Source organism: Mustelus asterias, chromosome 31 (assembly GCF_964213995.1).
Source record: "Mustelus asterias chromosome 31, sMusAst1.hap1.1, whole genome shotgun sequence".
NCBI classification, from domain to species: Eukaryota; Metazoa; Chordata; class Chondrichthyes; order Carcharhiniformes; family Triakidae; genus Mustelus; species Mustelus asterias.
This window is the reverse complement of record NC_135831.1, coordinates 2620029-2639115: the sequence shown is the minus strand read 5'-3', so window position 1 is coordinate 2639115 and position 19087 is coordinate 2620029. Positions and strand designations below refer to the sequence as shown.

Below are 19087 nucleotides of genomic sequence, written 5' to 3'. Positions count from 1 at the left end.
TGTATAACACTGGGGTACAGTACTGGTGGGGACGGGTCTGTCACTGTATAACACTGGGGTACAGTACTGGTGGGGACGGGTCTGTCACTGTATAACACTGGGGTACAGTGCTGGTGGGGACGGGTCTGTCACTGTATAACACTGGGGTACAGTACTGGTGGGGACAGGTCTGTCGCTGTATAACACTGGGGTACAGTACTGGTGGGGACGGGTCTGTCACTGTATAACACTGGGGTACAGTACTGGTGAGGATGGGTCTGTCGCTGTATAACACTGGGGTACAGTACTGGTGGGGATGGGTCTGTCACTGTATAACACTGGGGTACAGTACTGGTGGGGATGGGGCTGTCACTGTATAACACTGGGGTACAGTACTGGTGGGGACAGGTCTGTCACTGTATAACACTGGGGTACAGTACTGGTGGGGACGGGTCTGTCGCTGTATAACACTGGGGTACAGTACTGGTGGGGACGGGTCTGTCACTGTATAACACTGGGGTACAGTACTGGTGAGGATGGGTCTGTCGCTGTATAACACTGGGGTACAGTACTGGTGGGGACGGGTCTGTCACTGTATAACACTGGGGTACAGTACTGGTGGGGACGGGTCTGTCACTGTATAACACTGGGGTACAGTACTGGTGGGGACGGGTCTGTCACTGTATAACACTGCGGTACAGTACTGGTGAGGATGGGTCTGTCGCTGTATAACACTGGGGTACAGTACTGGTGGGGACGGGTCTGTCGCTGTATAACACTGGGGTACAGTACTGGTGGGGATGGGTCTGTCGCTGTATAACACTGGGGTACAGTACTGGTGAGGATGGGTCTGTCGCTGTATAACACTGGGGTACAGTACTGGTGGGGATGGGTCTGTCGCTGTATAACACTGGGGTACAGTACTGGTGGGGACGGGTCTGTCACTGTATAACACTGGGGTACAGTACTGGTGGGGATGGGTCTGTCGCTGTATAACACTGGGGTACAGTACTGGTGGGGACGGGTCTGTCACTGTATAACACTGGGGTACAGTACTGGTGGGGACGGGTCTGTCACTGTATAACACTGGGGTACAGTACTGGTGAGGATGGGTCTGTCGCTGTATAACACTGGGGTACAGTACTGGTGGGGACAGGTCTGTCGCTGTATAACACTGGGGTACAGTACTGGTGGGGACGGGTCTGTCGCTGTATAACACTGGGGTACAGTACTGGTGGGGACGGGTCTGTCGCTGTATAACACTGGGGTACAGTACTGGTGGGGACGGGTCTGTCGCTGTATAACACCGGGGTACAGTACTGGTGGGGACGGGTCTGTCGCTGTATAACACTGGGGTACAGTACTGGTGAGGATGGGTCTGTCGCTGTATAACACCGGGGTACAGTACTGGTGGGGACGGGTCTGTCGCTGTATAACACCGGGGTACAGTACTGGTGGGGACGGGTCTGTCGCTGTATAACACTGGGGTACAGGACTGGTGGGGACGGGTCTGTCACTGTATAACACTGGGGTACAGTACTGGTGGGGACGGGTCTGTCACTGTATAACACTGGGGTACAGTACTGGTGGGGACGGGTCTGTCGCTGTATAACACCGGGGTACAGTACTGGTGGGGACGGGTCTGTCACTGTATAACACTGGGGTACAGTACTGGTGGGGACGGGTCTGTCACTGTATAACACTGGGGTACAGGACTGGTGGGGACGGGTCTGTCGCTGTATAACACCGGGGTACAGTACTGGTGGGGACGGGTCTGTCACTGTATAACACTGGGGTACAGTACTGGTGGGGACGGGTCTGTCACTGTATAACACTGGGGTACAGTACTGGTGGGGACGGGTCTGTCACTGTATAACACCGGGGTACAGTACTGGTGGGGACGGGTCTGTCACTGTATAACACTGGGGTACAGTACTGGTGGGGACGGGTCTGTCACTGTATAACACTGGGGTACAGTACTGGTGGGGACGGGTCTGTCACTGTATAACACTGGGGTACAGGACTGGTGGGGACGGGTCTGTCGCTGTATAACACTGGGGTACAGTACTGGTGAGGACGGGTCTGTCGCTGTATAACACTGGGGTACAGTACTGGTGAGGACGGGTCTGTCACTGTTTAACACTGGGGTACAGTACTGGTGAGGACGGGTCTGTCGCTGTATAACACTGGGGTACAGTACTGGTGAGGACGGGTCTGTCACTGTATAACACTGGGGTACAGTACTGGTGGGGACGGGTCTGTCACTGTATAACATTGGGGTACAGTACTGGTGGGGACGGGTCTGTCACTGTATAACACTGGGGTACAGTACTGGTGGGGACGGGTCTGTCACTGTATAACACTGGGGTACAGTACTGGTGGGGACGGGTCTGTCGCTGTATAACACTGGGGTACAGTACTGGTGGGGACGGGTCTGTCACTGTATAACACTGGGGTACAGTACTGGTGGGGACGGGTCTGTCTCTGTATAACACTGGGGTACAGTACTGGTGGGGACGGGTCTGTCACTGTATAACACTGGGGTACAGTACTGGTGGGGACGGGTCTGTCGCTGTATAACACTGGGGTACAGTACTGGTGGGGACGGGTCTGTCGCTGTATAACACTGGGGTACAGTACTGGTGGGGACGGGTCTGTCGCTGTATAACACTGGGGTACAGTACTGGTGGGGACGGGTCTGTCGCTGTATAACACTGGGGTACAGTACTGGTGGGGACGGGTCTGTCGCTGTATAACACTGGGGTACAGTACTGGTGGGGATGGGGCTGTCGCTGTATAACACTGGGGTACAGTACTGGTGGGGACGGGTCTGTCGCTGTATAACACTGGGGTACAGTACTGGTGGGGACGGGTCTGTCGCTGTATAACACTGGGGTACAGCACTGGTGGGGACGGGTCTGTCGCTGTATAACACTGGGGTACAGTACTGGTGGGGACGGGTCTGTCGCTGTATAACACTGGGGTACAGTACTGGTGGGGACGGGTCTGTCGCTGTGTAACACTGGGGTACAGTACTGGTGGGGATGGGGCTGTCGCTGTATAACACTGGGGTACAGTACTGGTGGGGACGGGTCTGTCGCTGTATAACACTGGGGTACAGTACTGGTGGGGACGGGTCTGTCGCTGTATAACACTGGGGTACAGTACTGGTGGGGACGGGTCTGTCACTGTATAACACTGGGGTACAGTACTGGTGGGGACGGGTCTGTCGCTGTATAACACTGGGGTACAGGACTGGTGGGGACGGGTCTGTCACTGTATAACACTGGGGTACAGGACTGGTGGGGACGGGTCTGTCACTGTATAACACTGGGGTACAGTACTGGTGGGGACGGGTCTGTCGCTGTATAACACTGGGGTACAGGACTGGTGGGGACGGGTCTGTCACTGTATAACACTGGGGTACAGTACTGGTGGGGACGGGTCTGTCACTGTATAACACTGGGGTACAGTACTGGTGGGGACGGGTCTGTCGCTGTATAACACTGGGGTACAGGACTGGTGGGGACGGGTCTGTCACTGTATAACACTGGGGTACAGGACTGGTGGGGATGGGGCTGTCGCTGTATAACACTGGGGTACAGCACTGGTGGGGATGGGGCTGTCGCTGTATAACACTGGGGTACAGTACTGGTGGGGATGGGGCTGTCGCTGTATAACACTGGGGTACAGTACTGGTGGGGACGGGTCTGTCGCTGTATAACACTGGGGTACAGTACTGGTGGGGACGGGTCTGTCACTGTATAACACTGGGGTACAGTACTGGTGGGGACGGGTCTGTCGCTGTATAACACTGGGGTACAGGACTGGTGGGGACGGGTCTGTCACTGTATAACACTGGGGTACAGGACTGGTGGGGATGGGGCTGTCGCTGTATAACACTGGGGTACAGGACTGGTGGGGATGGGGCTGTCGCTGTATAACACTGGGGTACAGTACTGGTGGGGATGGGGCTGTCGCTGTATAACACTGGGGTACAGTACTGGTGGGGACAGAGCAGACACTTGGAGCTCACACGAGATGAATTCTCAGGATGGTTGTAACTTTGTCTTTCTTTGGGCTGACAGGGCAAACTGGCTGCGTATTTTCTCAATAAACTGGATACCGCAAGTCCTAATGTCCAGGAGGTGAGCACAGGGAGGTATTGTGAGTGAGATTTAACCTCGTGTTGAGTTGCGTTGAGTTCTGCGTTGTCGGGTGAAGTTCTACACGCTGCCCCTTCTACGAGGGCTGTCTTTCCTGGGATCACAAGATGGCGTTGCGGGTGGTGAAGTTTGCATTCCGCATTTTAGGCCGCACGGTGGCACAGTGGTTAGCACTGCTGCCTCACAGCGCCAGGGACCCGGGTTCGATTCCCGGCTTAGAGTCATAGAGGTTTACAGCATGGAAACAGGCCCTTCGGCCCAACTTGTCCATGCCGCCCTTTATTTTTAAAACCCCTAGGTTCGTCCCAATTGCCCGCATTTGGCCCATATCCCTCTATACCCATCGTACCCATGTAACTGTCTAAATGCTTTTTAAAAGACAAAATTGTACCCGCCTCTCCTACTGCCTCTGGCAGCTCGTTCCAGACACTCACCTCCCTCTGTGTGAACAAATTGCCCCTCTGGACACTTTTATATCTCTCCCCTCTCACCTTAAACCTATGTCCTCTAGTTTTAGACTTCCCTACCTTTGGGAAAAGATATTGACTATCTTGCTAATCTGTGCCCCTCATTATTTTATAGACCTCTATAAGGGTCACCCCTCAGCCTCCGACGCTCCAGAGAAAAAAGTCCCAGTCTATCCAGCCTCTCCTTATAACTCAATCCATCAAGTCCCGGTAGCATCCCAGTAAATCTTTTCTGCACTCTTTCTAGTTTAATAATATCCTTTCTATAATCGAGTGACCAGAATTGCACACAGTATTCCAAGTGTGGCCTTACCAATGTCTTGTACAACTTCAACAAGCCGCCCCAACTCCTGTATTCAATGTTCTGACCAATGAAACCAAGCATGCCGAATGCCTTCTTCACCACTCTGTCCACCTGTGACTCCACTTTCAAGGAGCTATGAACATGTACCCCTAGATCTTTGTTCTGTAACTCTCCCCAACGCCCTACCATTAACTGAGTAAGTCCTGCCCTGGTTCAATCGACCAAAATGCATCACCTCGCATTTGTCTAAATTAAATTGCCCCATAATCATAGAAATCATAGAAACCCTACAGTACAGAAAGAGGCCATTCGGCCCATTGAGTCTGCACCGACCACAATTCCACCCAGGCCCTACCCCCATATCCCTACATATTTACCCACTAATCCCTCCAACCTACGCATCCCAGGACACTAAGGGGCAATTTTTAGAATGGCCAATCAACCTAACCCGCACATCTTTGGATTGTGGGAGGAAACCGGAGCACCCAGAGGAAACCCACGCAGACACGGGGAGAATGTGCAAACTCCACACAGACAGTGACCCAAGCCGTGAATCGAACCCAGGTCCCTGGAGCTGTGAAGCAGCAGTACTAACCACTGTGCTACCGTGCCGCCCATAATGTCCAAAGATGTGCAGGTTAGGTGGATTGGCCGTGCTAAATTGTCCCTTAGTGTCCAGATATAGAAGATAGGAGGAGGCCATTCGGCCCTTCGAGCCTGCTCCGCCATTCATCACCATCATGGCTGATCATCCAACTCAATAGCCTAATCCTGCTTTCCCCCCATAACCTTTGACCCCATTCGCCGCCTCTTGAATACATTCAATGTTTTGGCATCAACTACTTCCTGTGGGAATGAACTCCACAGGCTCACCGGGTGAAGAAATGTCTCCTCACCTCCGTCCTAAATGGTCTACCCCGAATCCTCAGACTGTGACCCCCTGGTTCTGGACTCCCCCCACCATCGGGAACATCCTCCCTGCATCTACCCTGTCTAGTCCTGTTAGAATTTTATAAATCTCTCTGAGATCCCCCTTCATTCGTCTGAACTCCAGTGAAAACAATCCTAACCTGGTCAATCTCTCCTCACACATCAGTCTCGCCATCCCCGGAATCAGCCTGGTAAACCTTCGCTGCACTCCCTCCAGAGCGAGAACAGTGGCACCACTGGGGAGCCCAGAACCAGGGGGCACAATTTCAAAATCAGGGGGTAGCTACTTGGGACCGAGATTCGGAGATATTTCTGTGCACAGAAGGTGGTGAATCTTTGGGGTTCTTTACCCCAGAGGTCTGTGGAAGCTCAGTCGTTGAGTATGTTTACAGCAGAGAGTGATGGATGGCACAGTGGTTAGCACTGCTGCTTCATAGCGCCAGGGACCCGGATTGGATTCCTGGCCCCCCATGTGCGGGTTAGGGGCGATTGGCTGTGCTAAATTGTCCCTTAGTGCCCAAAGATGTGCAGGTTAGGTGGATTGGCCATGCTAAATTGCCCCTTAGTGCCCAAAGATGTGCAGGTTAGGTGGATTGGCCATGCTAAATTGCCCCTTAGTGCCCAAAGATGTGCAGGTTAGGTGGATTGGTCATTTTGAATTGTCCCTTCGTCTCCAAAGATGTGCAGGTTAGGTGGATTGGCCATGCTAAATTGTCCCTTAGTGTCCAAAGATGTGCAGGTTAGGTGGATTGGTCATTTTGAATTGTCCCTTCGTGTCCAAAGATGTGCTGGTTAGGTGGATTGGCCATTCTAAATTGTCCCTTCGTCTCCAAAGATGTGCAGGTTAGGTGGATTGGCCATGCTAAATTGCCCCTTAGTGTCCAAAGATGTGCAGGTTAGGTGGATTGGCCATGCTAAATTGCCCCTTAGTGCCCAAAGATGTGCTGGTTAGGTGGATTGGCCATTCTAAATTGTCCCTTCGTCTCCAAAGATGTGCAGGTTAGGTGGATTGGCCATGCTAAATTGTCCCTTAGTGCCCAACGAAGTGTAGGTTAGGTAGATTGGCCATGCTAAATTGTCCCTTAGTGTCCAAAGATGTGCAGGTTAGGTGGATTGGCCATGCTAAATTGCCCCTTAGTGCCCAAAGATGTGCTGGTTAGGTGGATTGGCCATTCTAAATTGTCCCTTCGTCTCCAAAGATGTGCAGGTTAGGTGGATTGGCCATGCTAAATTGTCCCTTAGTGCCCAACGAAGTGTAGGTTAGGTAGATTGGCCATGCTAAATTGTCCCTTAGTGTCCAAAGATGTGCAGGTTAGGTGGATTGGTCATTTTGAATTGTCCCTTAGTGTCCAAAGATGTGCTGGTTAGGTGGATTGACCATGCTAAATATGCGGGTTTACAGGGATAGGGCGGAATGGAACACATGGGTGGGATGCTCTTTCGGAGCAAGACTTGATGGGCTGAATGGCCTCTTTCTGCACTGCAGGTGCTACGGGACTGAGTGGGATTGAGTGAGTAGTCGTCCGAGAGAGGGGGCTAGGATGGGTGTATCGGGTTGAATGGCCTGTTGCTGCATCATGCACTGTCTGACTGTACGTTTTTTCCTCTGATCTTTCTCTTCCCCCCCCGCCCTGTCCAGCTGGCCTGCCAGTGCTACGTGCTGTTACCGAGCCTGGGCACGGGATTTGCCCAGGGGGTGAAGTACGCAGAGTCCTGGGCACAGCAGCTGCACTGCCTCCTGGCCACCCTACACGGCGTGTTGGAGCAGCTGTACGAAGAGGCGGAAAACGGTGAGGACTCAAATACGAGCCCGGCCCGGTTCCCTGTCCCGTAGCAAAGCTTTAAATGCGTGGGCAGGACAGCTGTGGGTGCTGGAGTGGTGGGTGGTTGGGGGGGTGGGGGTGGGTGGTGGTATGTGAGCCCGTCCGCTTTGGCAGGAAGAGTCGCAAAACGGAATTTGATTTTTTGTTTTAACTGGGGAGAGACGGCAGAAAGCCGCGGTACAGAGGGATCTGGGCGTCCTTGTGTATGAATCCCTCATTGCTTGCAGCCAGCATGCAATTAGCAAGGCAAACAGAATTTGTATCGCAACGGGGAGAGATGGAGTATAAAAATCGTGAAGTCTTGCTGCAAAAGTGCAGCCTGTTCATGAGGAGGCACCTTGAGTACTTGTTCATCGAGTACACGGGGGAGAAGGATTAGATTTATTATTGTCACATGTATTGGGACACAGTGAAAAGTATTGTTTCTTGCGCGCTATACAGACAAAGCATACCGTTCATAGAGTTCATAGGGGAGAAGGATTTGATTTATTATTGTCACATGTATTGGGACACAGTGAAAAGTATTGTTTCTTGCGCGCTATACAGACAAAGCATACCGTTCATAGAGTTCATAGGGGAGAAGGATTTGATTTATTATTGTCACATGTATTGGGACACAGTGAAAAGTATTGTTTCTTGCGCGCTATACAGACAAAGCATACTGTTCATAGAGTACATAGGGGAGAAGGATTTGATTTATTATTGTCACATGTATTGGGACACAGTGAAAAGTATTGTTTCTTGCGCGCTATACAGACAAAGCATACCGTTCATAGAGTTCATAGGGGAGAAGGATTTGATTTATTATTGTCACATGTATTGGGATACAGTGAAAAGTATTGTTTCTTGCGCACTATACAGACAAAGCATACCGTTCATAGAGAAGGAAATGAGAGAGTGCAGAATGTGGTGTTACAGTCATAGCTAGGGTGCAGAGAAAGAGCAACTTAATGCGAGGTAGGTCCATTCAAAAGTCTGACGGCAGCAGGGAGCCGAACAGGCGCCAAAGTGCGGCGACTAGGGGATTTTCACAGTAACTTCATTGCAGTGTTAATGTAAGCCAACTCGTGACACTAATAAACTTAAAAACACTTCTCTCTCTTTGTGGGGGGGGGGAGTAAAAATGCTGGAAAATCTCAGCAGGTCTGACAGCACCTGTGGAGAGAGAATGAAGCCAACGTTTTGCCCAATGTTCAACACCATTCATAGAACAGTACAGCACAGAACAGGCCCTTCGGCCCACGATGTTGTGCCGAGCTTTATCTGAAACCAAGATCAAGCTATCCCACTCCCTATCATCCTGGTGTGCTCCATGTGCCTATCCAATAACCGCTTAAATGTTTCTCAAGTGTCTGACTCCACTATCACTGCAGGCAGTCCATTCCACACCCCAACCACTCTCTGCGTAAAGAACCTACCTCTGATATCCGTCCTGTATCTGATTTGAGTCTGGATGACCTTTTGTCATTTGGGCCCTGTTCTTGAGTCGGTTGGTGCGTGACCTCAGACTTTTGTGTCCTTTTCCCGACGGAAGAAGGTGGAAGAGAGAATGTCCGGGGTGCGTGGGGGGTCCTTGATTATGCTGGCTGCTTTTCCCCGAGGCAGCGGGAAGTGTAGACAGAGTCAATGGATGGGAGGCTGGTTTGCGTGATGGATTGGGCTACATTCACGACCCTTTGTATTTCCTTGCGGTCTTGGGCAGAGCAGGAGCCCCAGACCAAGCTGTGATACACCCAGAAAGAATGCTTTCTATGGTGCATCTGTAAAAGCTGGTGAGTGTCGTAGCGGACATGCCAAATTTCCTTAGTCTTCTGAGAAAGTAGAGGCGTTGGTGGGGCTTTCTTTGTACAGAACCGCTCGTGAAATCTGCAGACGAATACTGACACCACCCCCTGATCTCTATCTGTCTTGTCCCTAACCCTAAACCCGCCCCCCCCCCGATCTCTACCTCTCTCGTTTGCCCGCAGACCCCGTTCACTACGAGGGACCCGGCGTCGACCTCCCGCTGCCTGTGCTGTGTGACAGTGACCCGTTCTGCGCGCTGCGTCTGAGGCAGAGATTCTCTGCACTGAGCAGGTGCCTCTCGCTGCTTCTCAGGTACGTCCGGCCTCCACCCTCCTCGGGGAGGCCACCCCGCTCCACTCATGGGGAGGCGATGGCCTAGTGGTATCATCGCTCGACTATTAATCCAGAAACTCGTCTCAAGTTCTGGGGGGACCCGGGTTCGAATCCCGCAGGTGGTGGAATTTGAATTCAATTTTTAAAATATCTGGGATTAAGAATCTACTGATGACCCGTTGTCGGAAAAACCTTCCCTTTAGGGAAGGAAATCTGCCGTCCTTACCCGGTCTGGCCTACATGTGACTCCAGAGCCCACAGCCGATGTGGTTGACTCTCAACTGTCCTTTGAAATGACCCAGTAAGTCACTCAGTTCAAGGGCAGCTGTTAGGGCGGCACAGCGGGTTAGCGCTGCAGCCCCTCAGCGCCAGGGACCCGGGTTCGATTCCCGGCTTGAGTCACTGTCTGTGGCGGGGTCTGCACCCTCGCAGGCGCGGGGGGGTGGGGGAAAGAGAACGTGCAAACTCTGCACAGACGGTGACCCAAGCCAGGGATCGAACCCGGGTCCCAGGCCGCAGTGCTAACCCACTGTGCCACCACGCCGCCCCGGGGAGGAAAACAAAAGCTGGCCCAACCCTTAACCCAATGAAAGCGGCACGGTGGCACAGTGGGTTAGCACTGCTGCTTCATAGCTCCAGGAACCTGGGTTCGATTCCCGGCTCGGGTCACTGTCTGTGTGGAGTTTGCACATTCTCCTCGTGTCTGCGTGGGTTTCCTCCGGGTGCTCCGGTTTCCTCCCACAGTCCAAAGATGTGCGGGTTAGGTTGATTGGCCATGCTAAAAATTGCCCCTTAGTGTCCTGGGATGCGTAGGTTAGAGGGATTAGTGGGTAAATATGTGGGGATATGTAGGGCCTGGGTGGGATTGTGGTCGGTGCAGACTCGATGGGCCGAATGGCCTCTCTCTGTGCTGTAGGATTTCTAAGAAAGAATTTTTAAAAATTAAATAACCACTGTGCTGTCCAATTTTCAAAACAAATCTGGAATTAAGAATCTACTGATGACCCATCTGGTTCCTATCAGGAAGGAAATCTGCCGTCCTTACCCGGTCTGGCCTGCATGTGGTTCCAGAGCCACAGCAATGTGCTTGACTCTCAACTGCCCTCCAAGGGGCAACTAGGGATGGGCAATAAATGCTGGACCCAGCCAGGGACGCCCATGTCCAAAGAATGAATTTTTAAAAAATCCTATCCGTGACTTCTATTGAATTAATATTTGTGGGGTTTTTTTTCTAACTCTTGTCTGTTCCCTCCATCTCTCTCTCGCTCTCTCCTCGTCTCTCAGTTCGGATTTCCCAGTACCTGTCAAGTTGCCACTACAGGACATCCTGAACTTGGTTTGCCGAGTCTTAAACATCAACACCAAGAACATGGTAAGATCCGGCACTGGAATCCGTCTCGGATTTGTCTTGTCCGAGTTTAATTTGTTTTCTGTATTGTCGGAACGAGGAGGGCAAGCTACTGAACGCAAAAGCATAGGAACCCCGTGATAAGAACTAGGAGCAGGAGTAGGCCATCTGGCCCCTCGAGCCTGCTCCGCCATTTACGATTTACATCAATGATTTGGAGTTGGGGATCAAGTGCAGTGCGTCAAAGTTCGCAGATGACACTAAGATGGGTGGCAGAGCAAAGTGTGCAGAGGGTACTGAAAGTCTGCAAAGGGATATAGACAGTCTAAGTGAGTGGGCGAGGGTCTGGCAGATGGAGTACAATGTTGGTAAACCTGAGGTCATCCATTTTGGTCGGAATAACAGCAAAATGGACTATTATTTAAATGGTAAAAAATTGCAGCATGCTGCTGTGCAGAGGGACCTGGGTGTCCTTGTGCAGGAATCTCAAGGAGTTGGTTTGCAGGTGCAGCAGGTAATTAAGAAGGCAAATGGAATTTTGTCCTTCATTGCGAGAGGGAGTGGAGTTTGCACATTCTCCTCGTGTGGAGTTTGCACATTCTCCTCGTGTCTGCGTGGGTTTCCTCCGGGTGCTCCGGTTTCCTCCCACAGTCCAAAGATGTGCGGGTGAGGTTGATTGGCCAGGTTAGAAATTGCCCCTTGGAGTCCTGGGATGCGTAGGTTAGAGGGATTAGCGGGTAAAAAAAAAGGGATTAGCGGGTAGGGCCTGGGTGGGATTGTGGTCGGTGCAGACCCGATGGGCCGAATGGCCTCCTTCTGCACTGTAGGGTTTCTATGATTCTAGGGATGGAGTTTAAAAACAGCGAGGTTATGTTGCAGCTGTATAAGGTGCTGGTGAGGCCACACCTGGAGTACTGTGTACAGTTTTGGTCTCCTTACTTGAGAAAGGATATACTGGCACTGGAGGGGGTGCAGAGGAGATTCACCGGGTTGATTCCGGAGTTGAGAGGGTTGGCTTATGAGGAGAGACTGAGTAGACTGGGGCTATACTCATTGGAATTCAGAAGAATGAGGGGAGATCTTATAGAAATATACAAGATTATGAAGGGAATCGATAAGATAGAAGCAGGGAAGTTGTTTCCACTGGCGGGTGAAACTCGAACTAGGGGGCACGGCCTCAAAATAGCGGGGGAGCAGATTTAGGACTGAGTTGAGGAGGAACTTCTTCACCCAAAGGGTTGTGAATCTGTGGAATTCACTGCCCAGTGAGGCTACCTCATTGAATGTTTTTAAGGCAAGGATGGATAGATTTTGGAACAGGAATTAAGGGTTATGGTGAGCGGGCGGGTAAGTGGAGCTGAGTCCACGAAAAGATCAGCCATGATCTTATTGAATGGCGGAGCAGGCTCGAGGGGCCAGATGGCCTACTCCTGCTCCTATTCTTATGTTCTTATTCAATAAGATCATGGCTGATCTTTTTGTGGACTCAGCTCCACTTACCCGCCCGCTCACCATAACCCTTAATTCCTTTACTGTTCAAAAATCTATCCATCCTTGCCTTAAAAACATTCAACGAGGTAGCCTCACTGGGCAGGGAATTCCACAGATTCACAACCCTTTGTGTGAAGAAGTTCCTCTTCAACTCAGTCTTAAATCTGCTCCCCCTTATTTTGAGGCCATGCCCCCTAGTTCTAGTTTCACCCGCCGGTGGAAACAACTTCCCTGCTTCTATCTTATCTATTCCCTTCATTATCTTATATGTTTCTATAAGATCTCCCCTCATTCTACTGAATTCCAATGAGTATAGCCCCAGTCTACTCAGTCTCTCCTCATAAACCAACCCTCTCAGCTCCGGAGTCAACCTTTAAAAAAACTGGACAAATTAAAACGTTTATCAAGAGGAAGAAATTATCAAACTTAAAACACGCCAAGACAATCTACCGATGACCGTGAAACCATTGTCGATTGTCAGAAAAACCCATCTGGTTCCCTTTAGGGAAGGAAATCTGCCGTCCTTACCCCGGTCTGGCCTACATGTGACTCCAGAGCCACAGCCAATGTGGTTGACTCTCAACTGCCCTCCAAGGGCAACTAGGGATGGGCAATAAATGCTGGGCCCAGCCAGCGACGCCCATGTCCCAGGAATGAATTTAAAGACAGACCAATCCTAGGTGTCTCTGGGGTTGGATTGAGTGAGACAGCAAGTTTTTGAGTAAAGCGCTGCCTGTGGTAATGTGTGTGACTCAACAAGGTGGTTAAAATTTAGAAGCAAATGATGCTGGAATCTGAAACCAGAAGAGAGAAACTGCTGGAAAATCTCGGCGGGTCTGGCAGCATCTGTGAGGAGAGAAAAGAGCTGATGTTTCGAGTCCAGGTAGGGGTATGGAGGTAGGGCCTGGGTGGGATTGTGGTCGGTGCAGACTCGATGGGCTGAATGGCCTCTTTCTGTACTGTCGGGATTCTATGGTTCTGTGACCCTATGACAAAGCTAAAAGGCAGAGAAAGTGGGAGATATACTGCGGGGGGTGAGGGATTGAAAGATGAGTCATAGCCACAAAAACCAGGTGAAAGGCTGCGAATGGCAGTCCCTAGAGAGACTAAAGTGGCCAAACGGCAGAGAAGCTGAAATCAGAGGGTAAACTGTGACAGATGAAGATGTGGGGGGGGGGGGGGGGAGGGAGGGGGGGGAGATGGGTGGGAGAGAGATAAAATTGAGAGAAAAGATAAGGAATGTAAAGTTTATTTATTAGTGTCACAAGTACGGCTGACATTAACACTGCAATGAAGCTACTGTGAAATTCCCCTCGTCGCCACACTCTGGCGCCTGTTCGGGTAACACTGAGGGAGAATTTAGCGCGGCCAATGCACCCCTAACCAGCACGTCTTTCGGACTGTGGGAGGAAACCGGAGCACCCGGAGGAAACCCACGCAGACACGGGGAGAGCATGCAGACTCCGCACAGACAGTGACCCAAGCCGGGAATCGAACCCGGGTCCCTGGCACTGTGAGGCAGCAGTGCTAACCCACTGTGCCAACCGTGCCGCTGGGATTGAACCCGGGTCCCTGGCGCTGTGAGGCAGCAGTGCTAACCCACTGTGCCAACCGTGCCGCTGGGATTGAACCTGGGTCCCTGGCACTGTGGGGCAGCAATGCTAACCCACTGTGCCAACCGTGCCGCTGGGATTGAACCTGGGTCCCTGGCGCTGTGAGGCAGCAGTGCTAACCCACTGTGCCAACCGTGCCGCTGGGATTGAACCTGGGTCCCTGGCGCTGTGAGGCAGCAGTGCTAACCCACTGTGCCAACTGTGCCGCTGGGATTGAACCTGGGTCCCTGGCACTGTGGGGCAGCAATGCTAACCCACTGTGCCAACCGTGCCGCCCCAAAGGATGTGGGTGGCATTGGAGGCAGTTCAGAGGAGGTTCCACCAGATTGATTCCGGGGATGAAAGGGTTGACGTATGAGGAGAGATGAAACAGTTTGGGGTTTGTACTCGCTGGAGTTTAGAAGGATGAGAGAGGATCTGATCGAGGGATATAAAATACTAAAAGGGATTGATAGAGTGAATGTGGAGCAAATGTTTCCCCCGTGTGGGGCAATCTCGAACAAGAGGTCACAGGGTAGAGGTTGAGAGGCGGTAGATTTAAAACTGAGATGAGGAGGAACTACTTCTCGCAGAGGGGGGTGAGTTTGTGGAACTCACTGTCCCACAGCGCGGGGGAGTCTGAATCATTGAATGGGTTCGAGAAGGAGATGGATATATTTCTGATATAAAAACGGGTTAAAGGGAGATGGGGAAGAGGTGGGGAGGTGGATTTGAGACCAGGGAGAGATCAGCCATGATCTGATTGAATGGCGGAGCAGGCTCGAAGGGCTGAATGGCCTCCTCCAGCTCCTAATTCCTATGTCATCCAGACTTTGCTCTATTCTCTCTCCACAGATGCTGCCAGACCTGCTGAGATTTTCCAGCATTTTCTGTTGTGTGTGCGAGATACATACCTAAACACAGAAATATATACATCCTCATAACACTACAGATTCATTGAGAACCAGATCAAAAACTCCAGAGTAGATTAGGAGGTTAGCCTAGACTCCCAACTTTTGCTTTTGATTTTGGCATCAGGGAGAGCGTTAGTGTGTTTCACTCCAGCTATGATTCAAGTGACCCATTAGGGCATGGTTAGCACTGCTGCCTCACAGCGCCAGGGAGCCGGGTTCGATTCCCGGCTTGGGGGTTACTGCCTCTGCACATTCTCCCCCTGTCTGCGTGCGTTTAATCCCAGGGGAAAACACAAGATAACAGAACCCTGCATGAGCCCAGATTAACCTTGGAAAGGGTCCAGAGGAGGTTCACAAGAATGATCCCTGGAATGAAGAGCTTGTCGTATGAGGAACGGGTTGAGGACTCTGGGTCTGTACTCGGAGTTTAGAAGGATGAGGGAGGGATCTTCTTGAAATTTACAGTGGAAATTGGTTTCCTCCCATAGTCCAAAAGCCGTGCTGGTTAGGGTGCATTGGCCGTGCTAAATTCTCCCTCAGTGTTACCCGAACAAGCGCCGGAGTGTGGCGACTAGGGGATGTTCACAGTAACACCAGGGTGGCACGGTAGCACGGTGGTTAGCACTGCTGCTTCACAGCTCCAGGGACCCGGGTTCGATTCCCGGCTCGGGTCACTATCTGTGTGGAGTCTGCACATTCTCCACGTGTCTGCGTGGGTTTCCTCCGGGTGCTCCGGTTTCCTCCCACGGTCCAAAGATGTGCGGGTTAGGTGGATTGGCCGTGCTAAAATTGCCCCCTAGTGTCCGGAGATGCGCAGGTTAGAGGGATTAGCGGGTAAATATGGGGGTAGGACCTGGGTGAGATTGTGGTTGGTGCAGACTCGATGGGCCGAATGGCCTCTTTCTGCACTGTAGGGTTTCTATGATTTCATTACAGTGTTACAAGACTACTTTTGACAAATAAATAACTTTAACTTTTAATATAATCCTTAACAGCTAGCTATCTCTGTTGTTCCAATTTAGCACGATCCCCTCACGGTCATGAATCTCCTCCTTAGAACCAGTTTGTCCAGAAACCCACGATGCTTACTTGGGTACTAGATTTCCAGCCTTTTGACACTTCTGGAGAGTGATCCAGACAAACACTTGTCTTCTAATACTCATGCATCAATTTCCAGAGAAAGCTCTGTCCGCACACACCACCCCCCCCCCCCCCCCCCCCCCCCCAAACAGGAGAACCTCGGAGAGAGAGGCTTATGTCTTGGCAGATTCCAGCCTTTATTCCCGACAGAGCAAGAGATACAAAGGAAGCAAACTCGCTCTAAAAATTCCAAATGCAGACGGTGTTCAGCTCCCGAGCTGCATCCAATCCCATTACCTTGGCTGTCAATCAACCGAGTGAAGCCCTACTCTGCAACATCCCAGGGGAAAACACAAGATAACAAGAACCCTGCATTAGCCCAGATTAACCTTGGAAAGGGTCCAGAGGAGGTCCACAAGAATGATCCCTGGAATGAAGAGCTTGTCGTGTGAGGAACTGTTGAGGACTCTGGGTCTGTACTCGTTGGAGTTTAGAAGGATGAGGGGGAGGATCTTATTGAAACTTACTGCGAGGCCTGGATAGAGTGGACGTGGAGAGGATGTTTCCACTAGTGGGAAAAACTAGAACCCGAGGGCACAACCTCAGGCTAAAGGGACGATCCTTTAAAACAGAGATGAGGAGGAATTTCTTCAGCCAGAGAGTGGTGAATCTGTGGAACTCTTTGCCGCAGAAGGCTGTGGAGGCCGGGTCATTAAGACAGAGATAGATAGGTTCTTGATTAATAAGGGGATCAGGGGTTATGGGGAAGAGGCAGGAGAATGGGGATGAGAAAAATATCAGCCATGATTGAATGGCGGAGCAGACTCAATGGGCCGAGTGGCCTCATTCTGCTCCTATGTCCTATGGTCTTAAATCAAACATGGTAGCGATTAAGATCAATTATGTTGCTGCAGTAACAACGCAGTGCTGTTGGATGCAGACAAAGCAGCTTAGAGTGCGTAGAACAGAGCAAGAAACATGACTAAACATGACTGTAAGAAAACAGAGGGTGGTGGTTGATGGGAAATATTCATCCTGGAGTTCAGTTACTAGTGGTGTACCGCAAGGATCTGTTTTGGGGCCACTGCTGTTTGTCATTTTTATGAATGACCTGGATGAGGGCGTAGAAGGATGGATTAGTAAATTTGTGGATGACACTAAAGTCGGTGGAGTTGTAGACAGTGCGGAAGGTTGTTGCAGGTTACAGAGGGACATAGATAAGCTGCAGAGCTGGGCTGAGAGGTGGCAAGTGGAGTTTAATGCGGAAAAATGTGAGGTGATTCACTTTGGAAGGAGTAACAGGAATACAGAGTACTGGGCTAATGGTAAGATACTTGGTAGTGTGGATGAACAGAGGGATCTGGGTGTCCATGTGCATAGATCCCTGAAAGGTGGCAGCCACATTGATAGGGTTGTTAAGAAGGCGTACGGTGTGTTAGCTTTTATTGGTCGAGGGATTGAGTTTTGGAGCCAGGAGGTCATGCTGCAACTGTACAAAACTCTGGTGCGGCCGCATTTGGAGTATTGCGTACAGTTCTGGTCGCCGTATTATAGGAAAGATGTGGAAGCGTTGGAAAGGGTGCAGAGGAGATTTACCAGGATGTTGCCTGGTATGGTGGGAAAATCGTATGAGGAAAGGCTGAGGGGCTTGAGGTTGTTTTCGTTAGAGAGAAGAAGGTTAAGAGGTGACTTAATAGAGGCATACAAGATGATCAGAGGATTAAATAGGGTGGACAGTGAGAGCCTTTTTCCTCGGATGGTGACGGCTAGCACGAGGGGACATAGCTTTAAATTGAGGGGTGAGATATATAGGACAGATGGTAGAGGTAGGTTCTTTACTCAGAGAGTAGTAAGGGCGTGGAATGCCCTGCCTGCAGCAGTGGTGGACTCGTCAACATTAAGAGCATTCAAGCGGTTATTGGATAAACATATGGATGATATTGGAATAGTGTAGATTCGAGGGGCTTTAGATTGGTACCACTGGTCGGCGCAGCATCGAGGGCCGAAGGGCCTGTACTGCGCTGTAATGTTCAATGTTCTAAAGTACATCTCTTTAAGGCGCGGTACCGTCGCAGCGTTGCGCACGATCCCGTGACTGGACTCATTTGGACACTCGCTGGTCTCGCTTCGTCCCAGCGCTGTTGTGACACGCAGTTGTGTTTGGTCCACCGTCAAATGTCTTCCTCTCGATCCCTCCTTGCAGAGCTGGGTGGGCGAAGGGCCGTTGAAAATGTTAGTCCTGCCGACGATCCACTGCGACGCCCTGGAGCTCCTGTCATCGCTCATCGCCGTGTAAGTGTACCGCCGCTCGCTCGGGAAAGTCGTGAGTAAAATAAACCTTCCCTCACTCAGGGTTGAGGCTTCTCCCCGTCAGAAACAATCGATGTGAGAATAACTTGCGGCGTTTCACGCCCGGTTCCGGGCTCCACGCTACGGGCAAGATGTGAAGGCAGTAGCGCGAAGGTGCAAGAAAGATCAATGAGAACGGTGGCAGGGCTGAAGGATTGACAAAGCATACCGTTCATAGAGTACATAGGATGGAAGGATTTGATTTATTATTGTCGCATGTATTGGGATGCAGTGAAAAGTATTGTTTCTTGCACGCTATACAGACAAAGCATACCGTTCATAGAGTACAGTAAGAAGTCTCACAACACCAGGTTAAAGTCCAACATTTGGTAGCACGAGCTTTCGGAGCGCTGCTCCTTCATCAGGGTGAATGAGTGTCGGCACCCACCTCATGAAGGGGCAGCGCTCCGAAAGCTCGTGGTACCAAATAAACCTGTTGGACTTCAACCTGGAGTTGTGAGACTTCTTATTGTGTTCACCCCAGTCCAACGCCAGCAACTCCACATCATGTTTATAGAGTACATAG

The 19087-nt window shown here is 51.1% G+C and overlaps 1 protein-coding gene across 2 annotated transcripts in view; it reads left to right on the top strand.

The window, feature by feature from the left end:
* Positions 1–19087, top strand: part of pelp1 (proline, glutamate and leucine rich protein 1) — a 63966-nt gene that overhangs the window by 13834 nt on the left and 31045 nt on the right. For both annotated transcript variants that reach the window (XM_078200826.1, XM_078200827.1), the window contains exons 6-10: positions 4068–4127; positions 7486–7636; positions 9637–9766; positions 11072–11159; positions 18416–18504. In XM_078200826.1, coding sequence (XP_078056952.1) covers positions 4068–4127; positions 7486–7636; positions 9637–9766; positions 11072–11159; positions 18416–18504 — 518 coding nt within the window. The remainder of the gene's footprint in view (positions 1–4067; positions 4128–7485; positions 7637–9636; positions 9767–11071; positions 11160–18415; positions 18505–19087) is intronic.